The sequence below is a fragment of the Monodelphis domestica genome, chromosome 6, assembly GCF_027887165.1.
Source record: "Monodelphis domestica isolate mMonDom1 chromosome 6, mMonDom1.pri, whole genome shotgun sequence".
In the NCBI taxonomy this organism is placed as follows: Eukaryota; Metazoa; Chordata; class Mammalia; order Didelphimorphia; family Didelphidae; genus Monodelphis; species Monodelphis domestica.
In genome coordinates this window covers 28,176,590-28,203,808 of record NC_077232.1, presented here as the reverse complement: position 1 = coordinate 28,203,808, position 27,219 = coordinate 28,176,590, and the positions used below count along the sequence as shown (strand labels likewise).

The 27,219-nt window shown below is 43.6% G+C and overlaps 1 protein-coding gene across 5 annotated transcripts in view; it reads right to left on the bottom strand.

Annotated features, from left to right (window-relative positions):
* Positions 1 to 27,219, bottom strand: part of LRP4 (LDL receptor related protein 4) — a 71,661-nt gene that overhangs the window by 23,667 nt on the left and 20,775 nt on the right. For 4 of the 5 annotated variants that reach the window (XM_016423504.2, XM_007497398.2, XM_007497400.2 and 1 more), the window contains exons 2-22: positions 26,960 to 27,106; positions 19,880 to 19,996; positions 19,601 to 19,714; positions 18,609 to 18,725; positions 15,958 to 16,086; positions 15,385 to 15,504; positions 15,046 to 15,171; positions 14,186 to 14,311; positions 13,501 to 13,635; positions 13,192 to 13,317; positions 12,409 to 12,639; positions 12,070 to 12,226; positions 9,824 to 10,041; positions 8,729 to 8,905; positions 8,384 to 8,509; positions 6,088 to 6,296; positions 5,851 to 5,932; positions 4,013 to 4,118; positions 2,558 to 2,759; positions 2,049 to 2,238; positions 651 to 782 (exon numbers count right to left, since the gene is read on the bottom strand). In XM_016423504.2, coding sequence (XP_016278990.1) covers positions 651 to 782; positions 2,049 to 2,238; positions 2,558 to 2,759; positions 4,013 to 4,118; positions 5,851 to 5,932; positions 6,088 to 6,296; positions 8,384 to 8,509; positions 8,729 to 8,905; positions 9,824 to 10,041; positions 12,070 to 12,226; positions 12,409 to 12,639; positions 13,192 to 13,317; positions 13,501 to 13,635; positions 14,186 to 14,311; positions 15,046 to 15,171; positions 15,385 to 15,504; positions 15,958 to 16,086; positions 18,609 to 18,725; positions 19,601 to 19,714; positions 19,880 to 19,996; positions 26,960 to 27,106 — 3,087 coding nt within the window. The remainder of the gene's footprint in view (positions 1 to 650; positions 783 to 2,048; positions 2,239 to 2,557; positions 2,760 to 4,012; positions 4,119 to 5,850; positions 5,933 to 6,087; positions 6,297 to 8,383; positions 8,510 to 8,728; positions 8,906 to 9,823; positions 10,042 to 12,069; positions 12,227 to 12,408; positions 12,640 to 13,191; positions 13,318 to 13,500; positions 13,636 to 14,185; positions 14,312 to 15,045; positions 15,172 to 15,384; positions 15,505 to 15,957; positions 16,087 to 18,608; positions 18,726 to 19,600; positions 19,715 to 19,879; positions 19,997 to 26,959; positions 27,107 to 27,219) is intronic. The other variant, XM_007497399.2, reaches the window with a different exon arrangement.

Here is a 27,219-nt window from a genome sequence, read left to right as displayed (position 1 = left end):
TCTTCACTTCAAAGAACGTGGGGAGAAATTTCCTTCTTCTAAAGTCATGGATCCAGAGTTACAGAATCCTTCTCCAAATCCAGAATGTCAAAATCAGAAGTGACTTTAACAGCCTCAAGGTTAACCCATACCTGAAAAAAATCCCCACTTAGACCACACACTAAAAACACTTATCCAGCCTCTTCAGTGAAGATCTCCAGTGTGTGGAAACTCATTACCTCCCATGGCAGCCTATTCTGTTTTCAATTAGTACAAATTCTTAGGAAAATTGTCCTTATATCTCGATTTGTCTTCCTTCAACTTCCAACAACTGTTGCTAATGCTGTACTTTGGGGTCAAGCATTAAAAAGCTAAACCCTCTTTGATGGAAGAGTTTACCAAGAATCACTTGGAAGCCTGGGATCCCTATGATACATTGATCCCTGGAGGAAATCTCACTTCTATTATTCTAGCACCACAGATCCTTTTCATAGGCCCCTCCAAGCACTCCAGCTATCTGTTCCTTAGGGTCTCCTCCCTTCTCTAGAGGGGCTTAATATTCAAAGAATTTCTTAGCTATAATTGCGCTCTATCCCTAGAGAAGTAGGAGGTTCACTCTTCATTCAGAATGAAGCTCTGAACCACCAGGTCTTGGGGTCTTATGCACTCACCAGATGAACAGGTCTTGCCATCAGCCAGAAGGTTGATGCCTGTGGGACAAGTGCAGCTGTAACCTTTGGGATGTGGGGACCGAAGACATAGGTGACTGCAGCCCCCATTCTCCACGGCACAGGGCGTGTGCACTGAGGAAGAAGGGAAAGGAAAGATCATTTGAGTGAACCATTCCTCACTTTACCTCCCCACCAACAGCCTTCTCCCTCTGAAGATGTCCATGCCCTGAGATCCACAATCCTGATTATAAGTCCTGAGCCTGGATCCCATTTGATGATGCACCCAGATCTTGCTCAGTTCACTCTTGACTCCATTCCTGACTCTCTTGCCAGCAGCTTTGTGTCTATTCAGATCCCTCACCCCATCTTTTTAGTTCTTCCATTAAAATGTCCTGAGGGCAGGGACTGTCTCATTTTTTTTTAAATATCCCCAGCATTTAAATGCCTGATAGCTAGGAAGCACTGAATAAATACTTGCCCTTCCTCCCTCTCTCCCTCACTTCCTCTATCTATCTATCTATCTATCTATCTATCTATCTATCCATCCATCCATCCATCCATCATCTATCCATTCATCTCTCTTTCTATATATCCATCTATCTAGATATTTACCTCTTTCTGTCAATATCTCTTTCTATCCATCTATCATTTTTCAATTTATCTATCTACCTCTCTTTGCATCCACTCATCTATCCATGTATCTGTGCATCTATGTATTCTATCTATCTACCTATCTACCTTTCTATCTATCTATCTATCTATCTATCTATCTGTCTGTCTGTCTGTCTGTCTGTCTCTCTTTGTCTATCCATCTATCCATCCACCTATCCACCTGTCTATCTATCTATCTATCTATCTATCCATTCATCCATCATCTATCTATCCATTCATCTCTCTTTCTATATATCCTTCTATCTAGATATTCACCTTTCTGTTGATATCTCTTTCTATCCATCTATCATTTTTCAATTTATCTCTGTATCCTCTCTGTATCCACTCATCTGTCCATGTATCTGTGCATCTATGTATTCTGTCTGTCTGCCTATGTCTGTCTATCTATCTATCTATCTATCTATCTATCTATCTATCTGTCTGTCTGTCTGTCTTCTCTCTATCCATCTGTTTCTCTAGCCACCTGTCTTTCTGTCTGTCTATCCATCCATCCATCCATCCATCCATCCATCTATCCATCTATCCATCTATCCATCTATCTATCTATCTATCTATCTATCTATCTATCTATCTATCTATCTATCTTTCTGTCTGTCTCCCTGCCTGCCTGTCCATCCATCCATCCATCCATCCATCCATCCATCCATCTATCTATCCATCCATGTCCTTACTGGCAGTGTAGGAAGGGTAAGGGAGCAGGATGTGTTGGCCTAAGGAGCTGCTCACCTGGGGGCCTTAGCCGGTGGAAAACATGTATGTCCATGAGGTTCTCCAGGTTCTCCTGTAGTGTTTCACGGTCTAGCCCCGTCAGCCGGTCTGCACTCTGGATGCTCTTGGTTTGCCAGTCAGTCCAGTAGATGCGCTCTCCATAGAGAGTTAGCCCAAAAGGGTGTGGAAGCTGGGTTCCTATCAGCACCTGGCAACCCCCCAAAACTTCTTGTCACTCTATACATGCGTAAAGTGGAGCTATTGCTATCTACAGCTCATTGAATGGTCTATTCCTCAACACCTCTCATCACCAAATACTACTGCCCACTAGACCCTGGGAAGTAGTCCCAGCTACAGAATAGGCTGGATGGCAGGGTCTTCTCTTCCCACCTCTGTCGAGAGCCAACTCAACTCAGTTTGCATTTAGTAAGCCCTCACTGTGTGCTAGGCATGCTTCTAGGAGCTGGGGATACAGACAAAACTTAACACCATCTCTCCCAATGGACTTCTTTGGGCTCTCCACTTACCTTTCTCTTGCTCCCATCCAGACCGGCAAACTCTATGGTCTTCATGCCAGCATCCGCCCAATAGAGTCGTTGGGACCCATAGTCAATGGCTAGTCCATTGGGCCAGGTCAGATTGGAGGAGATGATGACTTGGCGGCCTGAGGCATCCATGCCAGCTCTCTCAATCTTGGGGCTTGCACCCCAGTCAGTCCAATACATGAACCTAGACATGGGCCAAGAAAGAAGTCAAGCCATTTGTCCTTACTCTCTCCTGAGGCATCTAATTCTTATCAAGAAGGCAAGTTGCCTAGCTTATCTACTTTTTCCTGCCTGCCCTTCTTCTAGCAGTATGGGATAGGCACAGCTAGAGTCAAAGGTTCTAGGTTCAAATCCTGGCTCAGTTCCTTACTACCTATGTGATCAGCAGAAAGTTAATTCATTCCTCTGGTCTTCATCCTAAAAATAAGGGGGTTTTGTGCCGTAAGAAATGATTTCAGAAAGAGCTGGAAAAGACCTATATGAACTATTGCAGAATGAAATAAGCAGAACCAGAAGAACATTGTACACAGTAACAGTGATACTGTACAATCATATCTGTGAAAGACTCAGCAATACACTGATCCAGGACAGTTCTGAAGGACCTATGACAAAGAATGCTATCTACCTTCAGAGAAAGAACTGTGGGAGCTGGAATACAGATCCAGTTTTTTTTTTAATTATCAATGAAGTTTAATTTATTTTTTATTTATACAGTGCATGTGATTTCACAATCATTTAAAAATAAAATATATTTATCCATTTTCTGTCTTTTTTTTCATTAAGAAAACACAAGACAAAGTATAATTTTATTCAAGTAAATATATAGTTACGACAGTGATATTTTTCTCTTGTATATTTGGGTTTTTGCTTTGGGGTTTTAGTTTTACATGCTTATTCTCTTATAAAAATGAACAATATGGAAATGGATTTTGCATGATAAGACATGTATTACTCAGATAGAATTGCTTGCCAACCCCAGGAGAAGGGAGGGAAGAAAGGAGGGAGACAATTTGGATCATATCACTTTGGAAAACTTATGTGGAAATTTGTTATTACATGTAACTGAGATAAAAATCTTTATAACATTTTTTAAAAGGGGGATTGGACTAATTGACCTCTAAATCTATGATGATAATAATAATTTAGCTACTATTAATAGAGCACTTTAAAGTTTGCAAAGGAATACAATATTATCTCGTTTGGTCCTCACAATCCTGTGATGTAAGTGTAATTATTACTCTCATTTTACAGATAAGGAATCTAAAGCTGAGAAAGGTTAAGTACTTACCTAGGGTCACAAAGCTAAGTAAGTATTTGAGGCAGGATTTGAACTCACCACTCTAGGTTCATCTGAATTCAGGTACTAATTGGGGAGGAGTAAGGGAGAGAAGAGAAAACCAAATGATATTCTGAGAATGACCTGAATGAGGGACTTACCCGCCCCTGGGTTCTACCACAATATCCCGAGGACGATCCAGATTTTCCCAGATTAGTACTGTCCTCATGGTGCCATCTGTGTTGGCCACTTCAATTCGGTCTGTGCCTGCCAAGTTGGGGGGAGACAAAGATGTCAGCCCTCCAGAGCCCAAGAAGAGATGGAGGAAAATGCTGCTGGTCACAGATAGTTGGTATAGAAAGCCTCTCTAGCCCAATCTTCTCATAGGGGGTTGGCACAGAATGCGTAAAGTGTTCTCTTGTGCCAAGCTCGGAGGCAGCCAACCACACAGATAAGCAGGATTCATGGCCAGGAGAGACTCCCACCCAGATGCCACCCAGACCAATCACTGGAAGGAGGAAAGAGGAACCAGTAGCTGCCTATCTGACCTGTCTCCCAAATATCTATTTGGGTAATATACAGAAGAGAAACAGCAGCCATCTGGGTAGGAAATACCCATATTCAAGATGGGCATTTCCTTTACCAGTTCCACAACCATTCATTCATTCATTCATTCATTCATTCATTCATTCATTCACCCATTCACTAAATAAATATATTTTAAGTATAGCCTATGGGATGATAGACTCTATCATCAAGGAATGTATGTTCTTCTTGGGGGAAATAATATGAACACAGATGGGAAAATACAAAATATGGATAGTCAATACAAAGTAATTTTCTGGTACTTGAGTAAGATGTGGTCCATGAGTTAAGTCTTAAAAGAAGCTAGGGATTTTTTTCCTTTCTCCTTTCTCCTCTCCTTCTTCTCCTCTCCCTTCTTCTCTCTCTTCTCTTCTCTTCTCTTCTCTTCTCTTCTCTTCTCTTCTCTTCTCTTCTCTTCTCTTCTCTTCTCTTCTCTTCTCTTCTCTTCTCTTCTCTTCTCTTCTCTTCTCTTCTCTCCTCTCCTCTCCTCTCCTCTCCTCTCCTCTCCTCTCTCCTCTCCCTTCTCTTCTCTTCTCTTCTCTTCTCTTCTCTTCTCTTCTCTTCTCTTCTCTTCTCTTCTCTTCTCTCCTCTCCTCTCCTCTCCTCTCCTCTCCTCTCCTCTCCTCTCTCCTCTCCCTTCTCTTCTCTTCTCTTCTCTTCTCCTTCTCTCTCTTCTCTTCTCTTCTCTTCTCTTCTCTTCTCTTCTCTTCTCTTCTCTTCTCTTTCTCTTCTCTTCTCTCCTCTCCTCTCCTCTCCTCTCCTCTCCCCTCCCCTCCCCTCCCCTCCCCTCCCCTCCCCTCCCCCTCCCTCCCCTCCTCTCCTTTCTTCTCCTCTTCTCCTTTCCTTTTTTCCTTTTCTCCTTACAATCAATACTAAGTATCAATTTCAAGGAAGAAGAGCAGGAAGGACTAGGCAATTGAGGTGAAGTGACTTGCTCAGGGTAACACAGCTAGAAAATTGTCCGAGGTCAAATTTGAACCCAGGACTTCCCATCTCTAGGCTTGCCTCTCCATCCACTGAGATTTTTCCAGGTAAAAATCCAGGCAAGGGGGACAGCCTGGATAGAGACATGGACATGAGAGATAGAATATTTTATATGAAGAATAGTGAGTAAGCCCAACAGGTTAGGACTCATGGGTCATCATCCTAAAAAGTTAGGCTGAGGGCCAGTCAGGTGGCTCAGTGGATAGGGAGTCAGGCCTGGAGATGGGAGGTCCTGGGTTCAAATATGGATTCAGACACTTCCTAGCCAGGTGACCCTGGGCAAGTCACTTGACCCCCATTGCCCTTAACAGTTCTTCTGCCTTGGAACCAATACACAGAATTGATTCTAAGACAGAAGATGAAGGTTAAAAAAAATAAGTCTCTTGAGGTGTCCACAGACAGGGCAGCCTGGCTACATCACGACACATACCTGCGTCTGTCCAGTAGAGTTTGTTGGTGACCCAATCAATGGCCAGGCCAGCAGGGCTCTCCAGACTTGTGTCTACTACCACCTGGGTAGGAAGCAAAGCAGAATGACAAACTGGAGCGCTCGCCCAGGCTTGGACCCAGCCCCATCTCCCTGGAGCCCGATGACAACACGGTCACGAGTCCTCCTCGAGGGGAGGGCTGCTGCCCATCACGGGCTCCCCTCCAGAGCAGACCGTACCTCTTGCCCTGTTCCATCCCACTTGGCCCGGCTGATGGTGTCGGTGCTGACATCGGTCCAGTAAACGTAGTCGTCACGGGAGTCCCAGTCGAGGGCCACGGCACTGCGCACGTCAGCCAGTGGGATGACATCGTCGGACAGGTCCTCCGTGTCAAAGCTGATCCGACGGATGTCCATCCTTCGGGCAAAAAGCAGGAACTTGTCAAGACCTGATCAAAGGCCGAAAGGGGGGGTCTTCTTTTAATCCTCTAAATTCAACAACATAGTGACAGACACAGACAATCTCCTGCGGGATGTCCGGCTTAATCACACCACCTGCCCCATCGGCCGCCCCTTGCTCTAAACCTCCATCCCGCTGCGGGCACGGGGCAGCCTTCAAAAAACTCTCAACTCAAATAGAGAGAATAACTAAAAATCCTAAAAACGGACAATTCACAGAGCGCTTTTCTGTGCCTTGTGCCTTATTATCTTCTCAATTATCCCATAAAGTAGTAACCTGCTGTTATTTTTACCCTATTTTACAGAGGAGAAACCTGAGAAGGTGCCAAGGGAAATGGCAAAGAGACGAAGCCTGATACTGAATTTGGAGCCTGAAGGACCTGGGTTCTGATCCAGGATCTACCACCAACTATCTAGGATTCTGGGCATGTGACTTAACTTCTCCACCTCAGTGGCATCAACTGTAAAGTGACCAGAGGGCCATTAGTTTTGTTCTCCTTCTCTATGTAACCCTGTGACTTGCCCCCGGCTGGAGCTTTAGCCTCCTTGGTTTCTCCCCTTTTCCCTCTGGCCCTTCCTGTCTTTTCCAGGGGTCTCTGGGGCTGTTTTGTCTCCAGATCTTTCCCCCCAATTTTCCCTGCTTGTGTGCTGGCTCCTTTGCTTATTCCCTGGCCTCCCTTTCATCCCTCCAACTCGTCCCAGGATGTGTCTATCCTTGGGATGATTTCTATGGCATGGGCTTTCTTTTCAAGATCTAGGGAGGCTTAAAGATAACCTTTCCCAGAGGAGAGAGAGGAAAACTACACACTGCAAGGGCAGCGAGGTGGCAGATAATCCCTAGCTGTGTGACCCTGGGCAAGCCACTTAATCCTCATTGCCTCACTCTCACCGCTCTTCTGCCTTGGAAGCAATATACAGTATTGATTCGAAGACAGAAGGCAAGGCATTAAAATAAACACACACGGAGAGGAAAATCTGGATGATATTTTTGACAACAGAAAACAATCTCCCTGAGGGCAGGAACGATTCATTTTTCTTTCTGTATCCCTAATGCCTGATACATAGTAGGCAATTTAAAAATATTGGCTGAAATGAACCGATTTGTTCCTCCCTCCCGCTAAAGCATCAGTTCCTGACATGGGTCTAGGATCTAATGATAGGGGGGTCTTTTTTTTCTCTTTTTTAAATTTTGAGTCCAGAATTCTCTCCCTCCTTCCTTTCCCCCCCTCTCTGTGAGGGTAACCAATCAGATACAGATTTTACACGTGTGATCATGTAAAACAATTATGGGTTGTTTTTTTTTTTACTATTTGTGTAATTTTTATTTTATTTTTTAAATTTTTATTTGGTTATGGGGTTTTTTTCAAAATATTTTAAAACTAGACTCCACCTAATTGGATTCCTATAATCCTATTTTATTTTATTAATTTAAAAACATGATCCCAGAAATGTTTGAGTGATAATACACGTACAACCCTGATTGAGTTGCTTGTCAGTTGCAGGAGGGGGAAGGAGACAACAAGAATTGTATAAGTTTGGAAAACTTATTTTTGTTTCTGTGTCAATTTGTTATTAATTTTGTGGACATTTAGTATTAAAATAAAATAAAGATAAAACGAAAAAAACAAAACCCAAATCCTGATCCTAAGAAGAAACTTCACAGACTTTGGCAGATTGCTGGCGGACTCAGAAAAGGTAAACAATTCCTGCCCTAAGGGGAGTCCCCTAAATCCACCTTCCCAGAATGGAGCCCATTATGACCAGGGTGTAGATGGAGCAGCAGGGCCCTGTATACAGCCTCACGGTCTAAGGCAAGCCTCGGCTGGGTACACCGGGGTGCCCCTAGCCAAGACACTCCACCGGAGCGTGGAGTCCTGGAAAGAACTGTGCCCAGACTCTCCCCCTCCCAAAAGCACACGACCAACCAGTAGATATTTATTGGGCACCTGCTATGTGCCAGGCCCTAGGCCAAGGCCCACGGATACAAAAAGGGGCCAGATGCTGTCCCTGCCCACAAAGAGCTGACGGTAAGAAGAAAACAAAAAGCCGGGCTGCCCCAGAGTCCCCAAACACTTACTCTGGGCACAGCTGTGGCTGCTGGTCTTTCGGAAGCCGGTGGGGCAGGCACAAGTGTAATTCTGGCCGCTGGGCAGGCACAGGTGGGTGCAGCCTCCATTGTTGTTCCCGCAGCGGTTTCTCCCTGCTCAAATACCCCAGGGTGAGAGGACCCCAGTAAGAGCAGAGGCAGGGGGAGAGCTCAGAGCTGTGCTCCCTGCAGCCACCAGCAGAGGGGGCAGCCACCTCGCCTGTGCCCGGCCTCTGGGTCTCACCCACCTGGGACCAGGAGAAAGGGAGGTGGGGTGGCAGGGGGTGGCAGAGGCCAAAGACGGGTACCGAGGGGCTGGCTGGGTGGGCGGCCTACCTGCTGGCTGCCGCTGGGGGTGCAGGGTGTGGATGTCCATGGGGAAATGCAGTTTATTCCGGATGATCTCCTGGTTCTTTCCGGTAAATTTGTTGGCGCTGTTGATGCTTTTGGTGTGCCAATCTGTCCAGTATAGGCTGTCCTCGAACACCGTGATGGCAAAGGGGTGTGGGAGGCCTGGGAAAAGGCCCAGAATGCTCTCAGCCCAGAACCCTAGTCAGCCCTCACTCCTGGACTCAACACCATTAATTCTAGTGGGCCCCTCCAGCAAAAAGAATGAGACTTTCTGCTCTTTGCCAAGATTCCCAGGAAGGGAGGAAGGGAGGGAGGTAGGAAGGGAGAGAGGGAGAGAGAGAGAGAGAGAGAGAGAGAGAGAGAGAGAGAGAGAGAGAGAGAGAGAGAGAGAGAGAGAGAGAGAAAGAAAGAAAGAAAGGAAGAAAGAAAGAGAAAGAAAGAAAGAAAAGAAGAAAGAAAGAAAGAAAGAAAGAAAGAAAGAAAGAAAGAAAGAAAGAAAGAAAGAAAGGAAGGAAGAAAGAAAGGGAGGAAGGGAGGTAGGAAGAAAGAAAGAAAGAAAGAAAGAAAGAAAGAAAGAAAGAAAGAAAGAAAGAAAGAAAGAAAGAAAGAAAGAAAGAAAGAAAGAAAGAAAGAAAGAAAGAAAGAAAGAAAGAAAGAAAGAAAGAAAGAAAGAAAGAAAGAAAGGAAGAAAGGAGGAAGGAAGGAAGGAAGGAAGGAAGGAAGGAAGGAAGGAAGGAAGGAAGGAAGGAAGGAAGAAGGAAGGAAGGAAGGAAGGAGGCAATTTAACAATCGGTTCCAGTATGAATTGGCTTTAACATACCCCTGATGAGCAGTTAATAAATGCTATTGATCCAATGACTGACTTTGACTCAGGAAGTCCTGGATTCAAATTTTGAATTGGATCCATACTATATGTGTGGCCCTGGACACATCATTTTACCATCGCCAGGCCTTAATTTCCTCACTTGTAAAATGTGAAGTGCTCAATGATCTCCAGAATCCCTTCTAGCTCTAATTTTCTGATATTATGGAACTGGAATCCAGGGAAGTAGATGAGAGGAAGAGAGTGGAAGGCCTCACCCTGGCTAATGACAGCTTTGCGATTACTTCCATCGAGGTCAGCTCGTTCAATGACATGGTGCTTAGCATCCACCCAGTACATTCGGTGTCCGGCATAGTCAATTGTGAGCCCATTGGGCCAAAAAAGGTGAGTGTCAGCAATGATGCGCCGACCTGAACCATCCATGCTGGAAGCCTCAATTCGAGGAGTATTGCCCCAGTCTGTCCAATAAATGGTACTAGGAAGGGAAGAAAGGCATTTGAGATGTGGGTAGAGTCTGTGCCCATGTCCCAGGGCGAATGGATAGAATCATGAATAAGGACCACATTTATTCGATCAACATCTCACTCAATGCCCATGGGATATTTGCCAATAGTCAAAGAGTACTGGTAGTAAGAGCAGAATGGAAGTTCTCATGGGATAATAGAGTTTGGAGTTGGGAAAATATGAATTCAAGTCCTGCCTCTTACACATACTGGCTCTAGGAATGAACCTGGGCAAGTCATTTCATTATTTAGTGCTCTGGGGAGAAATTCACTGAGACTGTAACTTGCACAAAAAGTGCCAGCCTGCGTTGGTAGGGGAAGTTTCCTCACTTCGGGCATCTATACTAGTGAAAATATGAGTCCAGTATTTATTCCTTCCTAGTGACTGCAACAATAATAACAATTAAACTAGTTCACATTTACATTTTGCTATAAGGTTTGTTGAGTGATTTTATCTCATCTGACCTTTACAGGGTGATGCAGGATGGAAGCTTCAAGCTCAGATAGCAACAAGGACCACTAAACCATACACAAGGGTCCCTGCAAGTCACAGATTGATTTAGAAAACCACAAATTAACATTATCAATGTTTTATCATATTTTATTTTTATTTCATTTTATTTTTTTTAATCCTCACTTTCCATCTTGGAGTCAATACTGTGTATTGGTTCCAAGGCAGAAGCCTGGTAAGGGTTAGGCAATGGGGGTTAAGTGACATGCCCAGGGTCACACAGCTAGGAAGTGTCTGAGGCCAGATTTGAACCTAGTCTCTAGGCCTGGCTCTCAATCCTCTGAGCCACCCAAACCCCTCCTAATTACATTTTAATCTGATTTGGAATGATGCTTTTGACACCTTTGGTAGAGGGCATAGAAGAGTCAGGAAGGCCTGGGTTGAATCCTATCTCAGAATTTACTAGACACACAAACTTGCACAAATAACAACTTCAAATGAATAATAGGGAAATAGATATTGAATGATAATACATGCATAACCCAGTGGAACTACTTGTCAGCTCCAAGACTGGGGAGGGGAGAGGAGAGGGCGACAACCTGAATCTTGTAACTATGGGGAAACAAACAAACAAACAAACAAAGAAGTAACTTAACCTTTCGGGGCTTCAGCTTCCTTGAATAGCAAATGATTGGATTAGACAGGATCACCTCCAAGGTTCTTTCTAGCTCCAAATTAATATTCTATCAGTCTAACCCATTGATATTGCAGGTACTATTATTATCTTTTGACCAAGAGGAGGAGTTCAGTGACTTGCTCAGTCAGACAGAATTTAAGGTGGAAAGTCCAGGCTTGTCTTTTCTGTTTTTTTTTTAACCTTTACCTTCTATCTTAGCATCAGTTCTAAAACGGAAGAGTGGCAAGGACTAAGCAAAAGGGGTTAAGTGATTTTCCCAGGATTATAGAGCTGGGAAGTGTCTGAGGCCAGATTCGAACCAGGTCCTCCTGACTCCGAGCCTGGTACTCTATCCACAGTGCTCCCTAGCTACCCCAAATCCAAATCCAGTCTTTTCTCCGCTGCAACAAGGAGGCTCAAGGGAATATGCATAATATAGAAATAGGTTTTGAGTGATAAGACATGTATAAACCAGTGGAATTGCTTCTGGGAGGGGGGAAGGGAGAGGGGAAGGAGAAAACATGAATCATGGAACCATGGAAAAATATTCAAAAAAATAAATAAATAAAATACTATGGGGAAAAAATAAAAATAAGAAGGCTCACGGGCTCTTCTCATGGATTAGAGTATAGAAGAGTTACTGTTTCAGGAGTCCTTTCACCAGGCTCTATCTTTGCCAGGCCGAACTGGGAATGACAGCTCATGAGCTAACTCAACTCTTGGTTCTTGGCTCACAAGCCGACATCAATCCTCCAAGGCCATTAGATGGGAACCCCTCATCTAGGAAGATGGGTCCCCCTGCCTTTTTGTGAAGCTTCTGTATGGAGGGGCTAGGGGGTTGGCATAAACCCAAGGACTGAGGTTCTCACTCACCCTTCCATGGGGTGCAAGGCAATGGCCCGGGGCTTCTCCAGGTTCTGCCACAGCAACACCTTCCGATGGGCACCATCCAGGTTGGCCACCTCAATCCTTGAGGTGCCAGAGTCTGTCCAGTACAACTTGTCATGGAGCCAGTCGACAGCCAACCCCCCTGATGGGGTACAGAGAGGGAGAGGGCACTTGAGGAGAGGATCTAGCCCACGTTCCCAAACCCTCCCCAGGTTGGTTTTTCCCATTTTTCTCTTCTGGCCAATCAAGTTCTAGGTGAAATCTTGGCTTCCAGGTCCACAGTTCTCTCCTTGGCTAACTATGCCTGGGCTCTCCTCTCCTTACCTGGACTCTCCAGGCCCGTAGACACCACCTCCTCTACATTGCTGCCATTGAGATTGGCTCGAAGGATGCGATCCAGGGTGACATCTGACCAGAAGACAAGTTCCCGCCGGTGGTGGAAGTCAAGGGCAATGGCGTTCTCCAGGTTGTTGAGTAACAGTGTATACTCAGATCGGTGCGGCAGCACCTGCCGGATGTCAATCCGATTGGCGAAGAGCAGCACAGGCTCTGGCCCTGGGACATAGCAGAGAGACAGGGCCCAAGCCCAGGCTCTAGGTTTGCCTCTTGGCTCACAGGCCCTCTTCAGCCCTCTAGACACATTAGATGGGAATGAGCACAAAGCCTCTGTTTGCAGCTCCAAGGTAGGATAGACAGGGGCAAGGGAAGCCACCTTGGAAGCACTTTTCTTAGATTCTCACCCATTAAAAGAGAAGCTGCTCTACATTTCAGTTAGACTCTATAAAGGACTGATTACCTCGACAATATCTGGAGTCAGAGGACCTGAGTTTCAATCCTATCTCTGCAGCCATTAATCTGTGTAGCTTTGGCCAAGTCACTTGTAACAACTGGTACAGTCCCCTGGGGGCAGACTCTACTGCATTTTTGTCTTTGTACCCCAGCATAATGTAAGGGTTCTGGCATCCAGTAGGTTCTTAACAAAAGCTCACTAGACTGAAAGATGGTAGAGGAGGTTAAATCACCCAGCAGGGCCCAGAGGGTGACAGGTACTCCTCAGGAAGGTTTAACCCTCCCTTGCCCACAAGCTCCATCCCTGTCTCCCCTTACCTAAAGCCTTGCAGCTTCGCCGATCAGGTCGAAGTTCATAGCCAGCCTCACACCAACACTGGAAGGCTCCGTCACTGTTAGTACATCCCTGGCTACAATAGCCCTCCTCCTCACACTCATTCACATCTATAAGGGGAAAAGGCATGGATCAGGGGACTCCCCTTGTGCCTGACACCCACCCTAATTCATTGATTTCCCAAATATTCACCTTGCTAGACATCCACTTTCAGGCCAAGTCACAGAGTCTAGACCCATTCATCACTCTCTAAAATCTACCAAACCTTCTCCCTCCCGAGGGTCCTGCCTCACCCTGGCATGAACGCCCATCCTCCATGAGTCTGTAGCCAGTGTGACAGGTACACTGCACTGCTCCCCGCACCATCTGGCACTTCTGGGCACAACCACCATTGTTGACGTTGCAGTTCTCCTGACCCGTCCGAGGCCCTGCGCCAGTCAAGTCAGAAATGGGAGCTGAACTGGACATGCTCCCTAAGGAGAGGCAGCTTGGCACTCCACCTGGACCATGGAGAGCTTCTCCCACAGTAGGGAGATCCCCAAGAAAGGGTTCCCTCTTAGTCCTGGGAGCTAGGTGGGAATTGTAGTACTGCTGGACAGGTGTAATAGGAAGGGTGCTGGATTTGGAGTTCAAACTCTGACTCATCTACCTACTTACTATTTGTGGGACCTAGGGCAAGTAAACACTGGATTTAGAACCAGAGAATCTCAGTTTGAATCCTACCTCTGGGTAGAATTATTTAGTACCTTTGGGATCTTGGGCAAGGCATTTCCCTTCAATGTCATCTGGAAAATGGAGCTATTGGAAGACATACCCTTCAAAGACCCTTCCAGCTCTAAAGCAATGATCCTACATCACTTCCTCTTTCTGGGACTCTTTTAGGGACTCTTGGAAAAGCTGGTTTAACTACTCCCACAGTCACTTAAAACTCAAAAAACACCTCAAACCCTACAAAGTTCCACCCCAGGGAACACTCACGGCAATTTTGCTGGGGACTCTCATCACTGCTGTCTCCACAGTCATTGACACCATTACATAACTTTCTCTGGCCGATACAGCGCCCATTCCCACATAAGAATTGATCTGAGGCACACTGGGGACTTCCTGAGGAAAGGGGGAGCAATATGGGTCAGGAGAGGGGCTAGGGCAACAGAGGAGACAAGTGGAAAGGATGGGAACCTCTCATTTTCAAAGGGGAGATCTGGTTGAGCCAGATTTTGGATGAATTGAGGAGGGCTGCAGGGTTCCAGAGCAAGGTATGGATCTGGTAAGACTGAATCTCCAGGCTTTTTGTGAGGAATGACACTGATTTAAGAGAGTAGAATGACAAGGAACTCAAGACAAGAGGGGCAAGAGGGGAAAGGTCCTGGTTTAGAAGGAAACAACCAACCATCTAAAATCACATGTCCCTCCCCCATCAGGCCTAGATATTAAATAAATATCTTAACAGAAAATAATGCTCAGCACTACTATGGTTGGCTTTGGACTTAGAGGTTCTGGATTCAAATTTTACCCTGACACTACCTACATGGCCTTGTGCATTAATTTAACTTGAGCATCACTTAACTTCCTTGGGCCTCAGTTTCCTTACCTGTCAAATGAGCGATTCGACAAGACATCCTCTGAGCTCCCTTCCAATTCTAAATCTATGATCCTTTGGCCTCACATTCTCTGCTCTTTGGGCAGTGGTTCCACCAAGGCCAGGTAAAGCTAAACCAAGAGTATGGCTAGGGCACACTTCTGTCTTGAGGTGGATAGAAAATTATCCCCTTTGCTCTACCGTGCCCATTTCACGGGGCGCTCATTCAGGGGTCAGAGGCAGGGCTGAGGGGCCTCACCTGTATTTTCACAGTTCTCCTCATCACTGTTGTCTGAACAGTCATCCTCCCCATCACAACGCCAAGACAACCTTACACAACGGCCAGACTTACAGCGGAATTGTTCCGCCGTGCACATGGAGGTGGCTGAAGAAGACAGGAGGGAAGGCCTTGGTCATGGGGGCAGCTCTAGAGAAGCCTGAAACCCATTCTATTCCCCTCCCCACCTTCCCCACAACCCCAGCAGCCCCAGCCCAGAGCTCAGCCAGGGTGGCCACCAGTTCCTTCCCACTGGACCCAGCACCTCCCCAGCCTTCTCCCCTAATGCCCACCGTCCCTCCAGGCCCATTCTCCACTCACTGCAATTGCGTTCATCAGACTGGTCATCACAGTCAGCATCCCCATCGCAGCGCCAGCCAGCATTGATGCAGAGGCCACTGTCACACATGAACTCCCCCGATCGGCATGGCTGGTGGGAGGCTAGGCAGGGGTTGAACAAGAAAAAGGACGGAAGATTACGAGTTACTCCCTAGCTCAGAGGTCAGTCATCTCCAGATGGACGGGTCCTCAGAAGCTACCTTGTCTGACCTCTTCCTTTTATAGATGAAGAAACAAGTCTGAGGGGGCTCAGAGGTCTGTCACATTACAGCAGAGGTGGAAGCCCCCCTAATTAGTGGCTGTGTCCAGTCCTCCTGTCCTGAGAGATCCCGGCCACACGTCTAGAAAGCTGATCTCCTGACCCCTGACTCTCCACAGGACCTCCTACCCAGAGTAGGATTTATTGAGTGAATGAATGAATGAATATGAACCAGGAAGAAAGTAGCCTGGAATTCAGAGCCCCCTCCCCAGGATCGTCTTGCTCCACTCATCATTTTTCACCTAGTCATCCCAGAAACTCTCCAACACCCTTGCCTCCCGCCAAAGGGCACTCACAGCAGTCAGACTCGTCGGACCAGTCCCCACAGTCATCATCCCCATCACAGTGGTAGATGTCCAGGATGCATCGGCCATAGGCACACTGGAATTCCTCGAGGCTGCACGGGGGTGCAGGAACAGCTGAGGCTGATGGGATGGACAAGGGGGAGCAGGCTTAGGCCTTGGTATTCCAGGCTCTAAGGCCATTCATGGCTCCTCCAAGAAAACTTTTCCTGATTCCTCTAACTATTTGTGCCTTCCACCCCCAAATCCCTCTGTTTATTTTGTATCTATCTTCTATTAATTCAGCTGGGAACATATCTTTCCCTCGTAGAACATAAGCCCTTTGAGGTCAAGGATTGCCTTTTGTTTGGTACTTGTATCTATAGCACGTTAATACATACTCGGTGATTGACGTCTTTCCATGTACTTTGTACAAGTTGGCCTTTGTGCCTGGAATGCACTCACTCCTTATTCCCACTTCTTGGAATCCCAAGGTTCTTTCAGTGATTGGTTCATGGGCAAAGTCCAGAGGGAAGCCTTTCTTGACCCACTTAATTGCTAATGCTCTCTCCATGAATAATTTATATATATGAAGGTATAATTATACATATATGCAAAATGCATATATTTTATCATATATACATATATAATTATATGTAAATATATTTATGTAATGCATAATATTACATAATATATAAATATATCACTATGTAATATATAAATATATAAACATAATATATAATGAAAAGAAATATATTTCTGTATATATACATATTTATTTATACAGACTGGTTGACCTTAGACAAAGTGTAGACATGTATATAGAGAAAGAAATAGATATGTAAGCATATCTACCTATATCTATTAATCTATCTAGAGAGATATAGATCTACATATATATTTATACACCCACATATTTTTATTGTTCAGTCCTTTCAGTTGTTTCTAACCCTTTGAGACCTCATTTGGAGTTTTCTTAGAAGAGAACCTGAAGTGACTTTCTATTCCCTTCTCCAGCTTATTCTACAGATGAGGAAACTGAGGCCAACAGGGTTACGTGACTTGCCCAGGGTCACACAGCTAGAAGTGTCTGAGGCTGACTTTTAAAAAAACTTTTATCTTCCATCTTAGAATCAATATTGTATATTGGTTCCAAAGCAGAAAAGCAAGAAGGGCTAGGCAAATAGGGTCATGTGACTCACCCAGGATTGCACAGCAAGGAAGAGTCTGAGGTCACATTTGAACCCATCTCTAGGTTTCTGGCTTGCTATCCACTGAGTCACCTATAGCTGCACCCTCTGAGGCTGCATTTGAACCCACGTCTTTTTGACTCTAGGCTCAGTGTTGTATCCCCTGAGCTACCTAGCTGTTCTATAAACATACACACACACACATATATATATATACAAACATCTACAGATCTTTCTATATACATACATTCTCTTATCAATGTACAGACTGCATTCCCCCATCAAATGCAAAAAATAAGAAAGTGCTTCACAAATAAAATTTACAAATAAATAAGAAAGTGCTTTGCAAATAAAATTTTAAAATAAGAAAGTGCTTTGTAAATAAAATTTTTAAAAATTTAAAAGTCTTTTGCAAATAAACTTTAAAAATAAATTAAAATAAGAAAGTACTTTGCAAATAAAATTTAAAAATAAAAAAGAAAGTGCTTTGCAAATACATTTAAAAATAAGAAAGTGCTTTGTGAATAAAATTTTTAAAAGTTAATAAAAATATAAAAGTGTCTTACAAATAAAATTTAAAAATAAATTAAAATAAGAAAATGCTTTGCGAATAAAATTTTTAAAAATTAATAAAAATAAAAAGTACTTTGCAAATAAAATTTAAAAATAAATAAATAAAAAAGAAAGTGCCTTGTGAATAAAATTTTTTAAAATTAATAAAAATGTAAGTGTTTTGCAAATAAAATTTTAAAATAAATTAAAATAAGAAAATGCTTCGCAAATAAAATTTTAAAATAAGAAAGTGCTTTGTAAATAAATTTTTTAAAAATTTAAAAGTCTTTTGCAAATAAACTTAAAAAATAAATTAAAATAAGAAAATATTTTGCAAATAAAATTTGTAAAAATTAATAAAAATTAAAAAGTACTTTGCAAATAAAATTTAAAAATAAAAAAGAAAGTGCTTTGCAAATACATTTAAAAATAAGAAAGTGCTTTGTGAATAAAATTTTTTAAAGTTAATAAAAATGTAAAAGTGTTTTGCAAATAAAATTTAAAAATAAATTAAAATAAGAAAATGCTTTGTGAATAAAATTTTTAAAAATTAATAAAAATAAAAAGTACTTTGCAAATAAAATTTAAAAATAAATGAATAAAAAAGAAAGTGCTTTGCAAATAAATTTAAAATAAGAAAGTGCTTTGTGAATAAAATTTTTAAAAATTAATAAAAATGTAAGTGTTTTGCAAATAAAATTTAAAAATAAATTAAAATAAGAAAATGCTTTGCGAATAAAATTTGTAAAAATTAATAAAAATAAAAAAGTACTTTGCAAATAAATTTTAAAAAGAAATAAATAAAAAAGAAAGTGCTTTGCAAACTCGAAAGTTCCATGGATAGAGGAGTTTTTGTTTGATGACCTCTGGGGAATGCCTCCTCCTCCCTGACCCACAGCCCATCTTGGTCTCAGAGACACTCACGGCAGCTCTCTTCGTCGGAGCCATCTTTACAGTCCGTGTCGCCGTCACAGTACCAATGTTCTGCAATGCAGCTGCCATCACTACAGCGGAATTCCTTCTCGGAGCATTTACGCATGTCTGGGGAGAGACTAGGTGGTCGATCTCAGGGTGGGGGGTGGGGAAGGGGGTCCCATCCCCTCCCAGAGTCCCAGACCCACTCTCCCTGGCGGCCTGGGACTCCTCAGACCCCTGAAATCCTGGCGTGAACTCCACCAGAAAGACAACAGACCCCAAATCTCCATTCCTCACTCTAGGCCTCGGGGCACCTTCATAACTCCGTCTAGCCCTCCTGCCCTTTATTTGGCTTGTTTTCCAGTTATGGTGGACAGTATTACACATAGTAGGGGCATAAAATGTCTATTGAATGGAAAAATGAATAGTCTTAAGGATCTCCTGGGATAACTGCTATTCTCAGTTTCTCGGCTATTCTCCCACTCTTTTCCTTGACTTTCATTGGATTTACTTATTAATTATAAAATGAATGTTTCATTTAGGCTTTTTTTTTATGTCACAGGCCATTCTTTTCCTTGACTTCCATTGGATTTACTTATTAATTATAAAATGAAAGTTTTATTTAGGCTTTTTTTATGTCACAGTCCATTTTTATGTCTCCCACACTCTCTCCCCAAAGCCTTCCCTTGGAGCAGAAAAAGGGTAACCCCCTAAGAGCGAGTCTGGCCACACAGACGCTATTCTACACCCACAGACCCCGCCATCTTTCCAGGGAAGAAAGGAAGTGCATTTTCTCCTCTCCAGCGCTTAGCGCAGTTCTTAGCACGTGTTTATTTATTAATAAATATTTTATTCGTCTTCTTTGGGGCCCGGATCAAACCCCCTGGGCCTCAGAGCTGAAAAGAGCCCCTGCGTTTCACCGCTGAGGAAAGCAAGGCCGGAGCAAGCTCAGTGACTCGTCCAGGGTCACCGCCGTGGCAGAGCTGGCTCCAAACACTCACCGCACTGCTCGTCACTGTTGTCCCCACAATCGTTGTCTCCGTCGCAGTGCCACAGGCTGCGGATGCAGTAGCCATTCTGGCAGGGGAACTCGTCCTCCTCGCACTCTCGGGGGGCTGCGGACACAAGACCCAGAGAAGTCCCACGGCTCTGGGTCTGGGGGGCCCCCCTGGAGCCAGGCCTCAATGGTGGCCCCTCGTTTCACCCCGGGATGCTCGCCAGCCCAGCCAAAGGCCCAGGAGGCAGAAGGGAAAGCTCGGGGAGCCCCAGATGGCACTTACGGCAGTCCTGCTCGTCCGAGTCATCCTCGCAGTCGTTGTCCCCATCGCACACCCACGAACGCCGGATGCATTTGCCGTTGTCGCAGTGAAAGTCCAGAGGGGAACAGGTAGGAAGCACTGGGCCCAGGGAAAGAAAGCACGCGTGAAGGCAGCATCCTTGCTGGGGCCCAGGCCTGTCCCTCCCTTCCCCTGCTCCAGACGATGTTCAATGCAGAGCCGGAGAAACTGGGTTTGAAGCCAACCTCCAACATTTCCTAGCTATGAGGAGGAGGGAGGTGGTCCAGTGGATGGAGCACCAGGTTTGGAGTCAGGAAGGCCTGGGTTCGAATCTGGATTCAGAAACTTCCTGGCTATGTGACCCTGGGCAAGTCACTTAACCCTAGTTGCCTAGATTTTGCCCTTCTGTCTTAGAGTTATAATCAAGATAGAAAGTAAGGGTTTAAGCAAAAAAATACAAAAAAAGTATTTATTAGATGTGTGATCCTGGACAAGTCATTTAACTCCATTTGCCTAGCCCTTGCTCTTCTGTCTTTGAGTTGTAACTGAGGCAGAAAGCAAAGATTTAAGCAAAAAAAACAAACAAAAAACAACACATAGACACATACCTCCCCCAAAAAAATATGAGCTGTGTGACCCTGAGCAAGTCACTTAACTCCTTTTGCCTAGCTCTTGCCCTTCTGTTTTTGAGTTGTTACCAAAACAGATTTTAAAAAAAAGTTACTAGCCATGTGACCAAAAGCTGAAGGGCTGAGCTTCCGTATCTGTATAATGGGCATAATAACACTTGGAATATAGCTTAATGGATAGAAACACCTTAAAATCAAGAAGATGTGAGTTCGAATCTCACTCCAGACACATACTGGCTGATTGACCCTAGACAAATTCTGCCTCTCAGGTTCCCACAAAACTCTCTAAGACTCTAAGCTATGGGAGAGTTGCTAGTCAGCAGAGGTGGAGCTAACTTTTATACGGGGATGGTATCATAGGTCAAGCCTCAATACTTCCCTGAAGCCCCCCCCCAAAAAAAAAATCCTAGACCCACCAACTACCCCAAAGATTGGCTGTGAGGAAATCATTTGGCAACGTTAAGGTATTATTTGGGAGGCGGGATGATGGAGTGGGTAGAAGGCCAGTCTTAGAGTATGGAAGGCCTGGGTTCAAATTCCCCTCCAATACATACTGGTTTTGAGATCACAAACTCATCTCAATCACTTAGTGACCCAGGCTATCTGGGTGAAAAATTTATATAAATATATATAAAGGTTTTTTCTGGCAATTCCCTATATCAATGAAATCAGATCCACCCTCCAAAAGTGTTATGATTATAATAATTACAATTATTATATGCAATTGGTAAAATGTTTACATTTTCAGAAAGATTATAATTTAAATAATATAATAATAAAAATTATTACTATATGGTAAGATGTGATGTGATAGAATAGAATAAGTACTAGCTTTAGAGTCAGGAGACTGGGGTTCAAATTTTACCTTTAATACACATATAACTTTGGGAAAATCATTTAATCTCCCTGGACCTCAGTTTCCCCATCTGTAAAACATGGCGGTAAGACTATATTGCCTCTGTGGTCCTTCCAATTCTAGCTGTCTGATTCTTTTTTTTTTTTTAATATCAGGTGGGTTTTATTTTTTAAGAAATCTTTACAGGGCAGTTAAAACCGTGATGTTTTATTTTTATTTTTTTAAATAATGAATTTCCACATAAGTTTTCCAAAGTTATATGACTCATATTGTCTCCCTCCCTTCTTCCCTCCCCACTCCTGGTGCTGACAAGCAATTCAATATGGGTTAGGGCAGTTGAAACCTGTTGAAAAACCTGAAAGGAAATTTGGAAATTTTCTAGCTGAGTGACCCTGGGCAAGTCACTTAACCTCCACTGTCTAGCCCTTATCACTCTTCTGCCTTGAAACCAATACTTAGTATTGATTCTGAGACGGAAGGTAAGGGGTTAAAAAGGGAAAAAAAACTTAAGGAAATCTAGAGGGAACAAGAGAAAGAAAAAAAAGGGAAGGAAATGTCTCCCTTCCCCCTCCACACTTCCGCTCCCCACCCTTACCCCCTTGGAAATATACACCTCTGATATTGACAAGTAACTTGCCCAGGTCTCTTAGCTCCACTGGACAGAATGGGTGTTAATGAGGCCAAGATGGAGGGTTCAAACCCCATCAGGGGCCAATTAACTTCACTTGGGGAAACGGTCACAGACTGTAGCCCCCAGCCCATTTGCTCAACCCTGCTAATTCCTACTTCTGGTCACTCATGAAAAGGAGTCACCAAGGGGCTCTCAGGAACTCACTCCTGGCCTGAAAGAACTGAAGTGGAGTCAGGAACATTGATCCAACCCTCAAAGAACATGGCGGGCGAGCCTGCTGGGTGTATGTACTAACTAGGCACTCGGGGAACTTTCATTTCCACCAGCTAGTCTTCTCCCCATTTAAAGGGAAGAATTCCAATCATAGAAGAAATAAATAAGTGCCAATAATAGGAAGAATAATAAATAAATAATGATAGAAAGCATTTCTAGAGCACCAAAGTACATGCTTTATCTGGACCTCCCTGGACCCCAGACCTCTTTTGGTGCTCCTAATGAGCATTGGCAGGAGAAATGCCATTATTATCCCCATTTTACAGATGAGGAAATTGAGGCAAAGGACCTCGGGCTCATACAAATAGCAGAGGTCTGAGGGAAGAACTTGATCTCAGGTCTGGCCAATTCCAGGTCTGGCATCATTCTAGCTGCCTGTGTATATGTACGTTGACAGGAAGCTGGCCTTGGAGTTAGGAACAGGTTCAAATCCTGTCTCTGACACTTTCCTGCTGGACACTCTTTTCTGTGCTTTCAAACTCTGTTTGAGAGTTGGCTCTAGAGTTTTGTCAAGAATTGGTACCAAGACCAACAACATGGAAATGGGTTTGAATCAAGAACACATGTGATACCCAGTGAAATCGCGCGTTGGCTATGGGAGAGGTGGGGGGGGGGGGGGAGGGAAGAAAAGAAAATGATCTTTGTTTCCAATGAATAATGTTTGGAAATGACCAAATAAAATAATGTTAAAAAAAAAGAATCGGTATCAAGAAAAAAATAATTTTTAATTCTTAAAAAGAATCAGTAAAGAAATTACAATGCTCTTGTATCAATATTTGTTCTTTTGTCTATTTCCCATTTTTGCATCAATAATTTATTTAGATAAATCAGTTTTGAAACTGCCTAAACTTCATACCTTGAGCAGCTAGGTAGCACAGTGGATAGAATGCTGAGCATGGAGTCAGGAAGATTCATTTTCCTGTTCATTTCCTATTCATTTCCAGTTCAAATCTGGCCTTAGGCACTTACTAAGGGTATAAACTTGGGCAAGTCACTTAGTCCTATTTACTTCAGTTTCCTTATCTGTAATATAAGTTGGAGAAGGAAATAGCAAACCTCTCCAGTATCTTTGCCAAGAAATGGATTCATGAAGATTCAGATATAACTGAAAAATGACTCAACAACAACAACAACAACAAAGAATCAGCATCGAGATTTGGGGTTGGGTTTTAAAAAATATTCATTTACAAAAATGAATACTATGAAAATGGGTTTTGTGTGATAATACAGGCATAACCCAGATCGAATTGCTTGCCAGCTCCAAGATGGGGGAGGGAGATAATATGAATCATAAAACTTGGGAAAACTTATGTGGAAATTTGTTATTAAAATAAAATAAAGATGAAACAAAAAAAGAAGAATCTGCATCGAGTTTGCTAGCCAGGGCAGATTCAACCTGTTTTCTTTTTCTGAAACTGTAGGCACTTCACCAAAGACCAACGATGATTTTAATAGGACAGAATTTGGGCTGGGACATCTGGGACAACTGGGAGAGAAAATCGAGGTAAGTAGCCCTTTTCAGTTTTTAGAACATTCAGATAGTCCATATCTGTTCTATACTTCCCAGGGGACCAGTAGGTGGCACCATTTGTGTATGGAGCTCAGGACATGGAATCGGGAAGACTCCATTTCCTAAGTTCAAATCTGACCTCAGATACTTAGTAATTGTGTGATCTTGGACAAGTCATTTTGCCCTGCTTGCCTCCGTTTCCTTCTCTGTAAAATAAGTCAGAAAAGGAAATGGCTAATTGTTTTGCTATCTTTGCCAACAAAACCCCAAATGGGATCAGGAAGATTGGAGCCACTGAACAAGAAATAACTTCCTAGATCAGTGTGCCTTTTTCTCACATGCGGCAATCCAGGAATTCCTAAGAAGTTTCTCTACCACCACCACCCCCTTGGCCTCAGTTTCTAGAAAATGAGGGCTAGTATTAGAAGACACCCTCCTCTCAGCTCTTGTAGGGTTCTGAATAGGATCACATGCCATGTGCAAAATCACTTCATGTCAAGGGCAGCTGGGTGGCTCAGTGGATTGAGAGTCAGGCCCAGAGATGGGAGGTCCTGGGTTCAAATCTAGCCTCAGACACTACCTAGCTGTGTGACCCTGGACAAGTCACTTAACCCCCATTGCCTCGCCCTTACCGCTCTTCTGCTTTAGAACCAATATCCAGTATTGATTCTAAGACAGAAGGTAAGGGCTTTAAAAAAAAAATCACTTAATATCTCCTAATCTCAGGTGACTCTTGAAGGCTCCTCTGCTATAATGTACAGATGACAGCTCCCCAGTGCAATAGACTTGGAAGTTAGATGGTCTAACAACCCATTTTACAGATGAGGTAAGTGAGGCCAAGAGAAATGCCCAGGGTCACCCTTAGAGCAGCTGGAAGAGCCCTAATGTGAACCTAAATGGTAGGATCCTGGATGGAGAGTAGGGAAGGAGCTCAGATACTCTGGGCAATCCAGTCACCACCAGGATGCAAGTACCTTAGAGAGGTGAGCGGAATCAACACGCAGAATGGGTTGGACGTGACCAATGTGGGACCTTGTTTTGCTCTAACCATGCATAGATGGTTTTGAGAGATTTTTCACCCAAGAGAAAATTAGTACTTGTGCATTAACCATTTATAATGACAAATTAATAAAACAAAGTTAAATTAATTAACAAAAAGTAAATTAAAATAAGTTACTTTTTTTTTTAAAGGAAAAGAACTCAGAAGTCATCTAGTTCATCATTTTAAGGATGAGGAAACTGAGGCCCAAGGAGGCTAAGTAACTTATAAAAAAAAGCCAAAACTTTTACTTTCTTTTTAGAATCAGTACTAAGTATTGGTTCCAAGGCAGAAGAGCAATAAGGGTTAGGCATTTGGGGTCAAGTGACCTGCCCAGGGTCACACAGCTAGGAAGTGTCTGAAGACAGATTTGAACCAAAGACTTTCCGTTTCCTGGCTGGATTTTCTAGCCACTGAGTCACTAAGTTCCCTCACAGCTAAGTGACATGTCCAAAGTCACAAAGCTACAGAAGTAGCAAAGTAAGATTTGAACCCAGGTCAGCTGACTCCAAACCCAGGTCTTTTTCCATTAAACCACATTCCTAGGAAGAAACAAGTGACATAAAAGATATGATCCAAGACTCATATGACTGACAAATGAGGTGGGCTGGTCTTGGAGAAGAGCAAGGGATTCATAGCTGGCGGGGCAGTGGATTGAGCACTGGGTCAGAATCAGGTAGACCTGGGTTCAAATCCAATCTTAGATACTGACTGTGTGGCTCTGGTCAGGTCACTCAACCTGTCTGCCTTAGTTTTCTCATCTGTAAAATGGGGATAATAATAGTACCTACCTCACAGGGTTGCTCTGAGATCAAATGATGTTTTTATAAAGTGCCTGGCATACAGTAAGAGCCTAACAAATGCATTTTCATTCATTCAAAGCTAAGGAGGCCTTGTATGTTACAGACACACAAATGATCTCCTTTACATTTTATCTTTAGTTGCAGAGTAATGGATACAAAAATATGTTTCATATATAAGTTAGTATTCCTGCCCTGGGGAGAATATAAACTCCCTGAGGGCGGTAACTGTTTCTTTTATCTCCCAAGAATCTAGTGCAATGCCAGGCATTTAAAGTCCTTAATAAATGCTTGCGGAATCAGACTAAAGAGGATTGGGCCAAGGTGGCCCTAATGGCATACTGGATAAGTTAGGTTGGGACAACAAACACCCTGTTGGAGAAAGAACTGACGGCATCTGAATGCAGATCAAAGCCTACTATTTTTCACTTTCTTTTTTGTGGGTTTTTTTTTTTTGGGGGGGGGGATACGTGACTTCTTCCACAATCTGACCAATATGGAAATATGTTTTGCATGATCACACATGTAGAACCTAGATCAAATTGCTTATCGCATCAGGAAGCAGGGAGGGGAGGGAGAAGCAAAGAGAATTTGAAACTTGAAATTTTACAAAACAAATGTTAAAAATTGTTTTTACATATAATTGGGAAAAAATAAAATAATATTGAAAGCAAACACTGGTGTTCTAAGATTCTGACTCTACAAGTAAATTGAGAACAGACAATTAATTCGCTTGCTGGGGAATCCTGGAGCCCAAATGGCCATCTCTTGGGATCTGAAATATGTCCTATCAGAAGGCTCAAAGCCCCATCCCAAAGTCAGCCTCCATCCTGCTCGGTCCTTACTTAAAGCCCTTCTGTCTCTGCCCATTTCAGGTTTTTTCAAGATGGCACCCTTCCTCCTTTGCTCTTCATAAACCAGAGGGTATGGTCAAAGTGTCCACCTTCCATATATGCCATGTCCACACTCTTCTCCTATGCTGGGAATGCTCTCCTTTTGGACCAGTGAATATCCCAATCCCCAGTCTCCCTCAAAACTTAGCTCAAGAACCATCTTTGACAGGCAGCCTTTTCCAGTCCCTGTAGTGTAGCACTCATGTAAAAACTGCCTTGTAATTTATTTTGTATTGATTTTGCATGTGATCATGCATGTGTATGGACAGAAGGGTTTTGGATGGGTGGTACCCGATAGAAGGTAAGCTCCCCAAGGGCAGGAGTCTTTTGTTCTGTATCAGTGCATCCAGAGCAGAATGCAGGGGCTGGGTGGTTCCTTGATTGAATGGTCTCTGTCATTCCCATTGTGACTCCCTCCCCTTCCCAGCTCCCATCCCCAGAGAGGCTCTTACTACAGCCATCCTCATCGCTGTGGTCCCCGCAGTCATTGTCACCATCACATTGCCACTGAGCTGGGATACAGGTGCACTCTCCCAAGGCGCTCACCGCACATGTGAAGTGGCTTCGGCCACACGCACATTCAGGGCTGCTGGCCAGGCCTGGGGAGAGAGAGGAGAAGACAGCGAAGGGTCAAGAAAGAGCTCATAGCATAGAGTTCAGTCCCTACCCCAACAAGGCACTCTCACCAACCACAAACCAGAAGGCCAGTCTA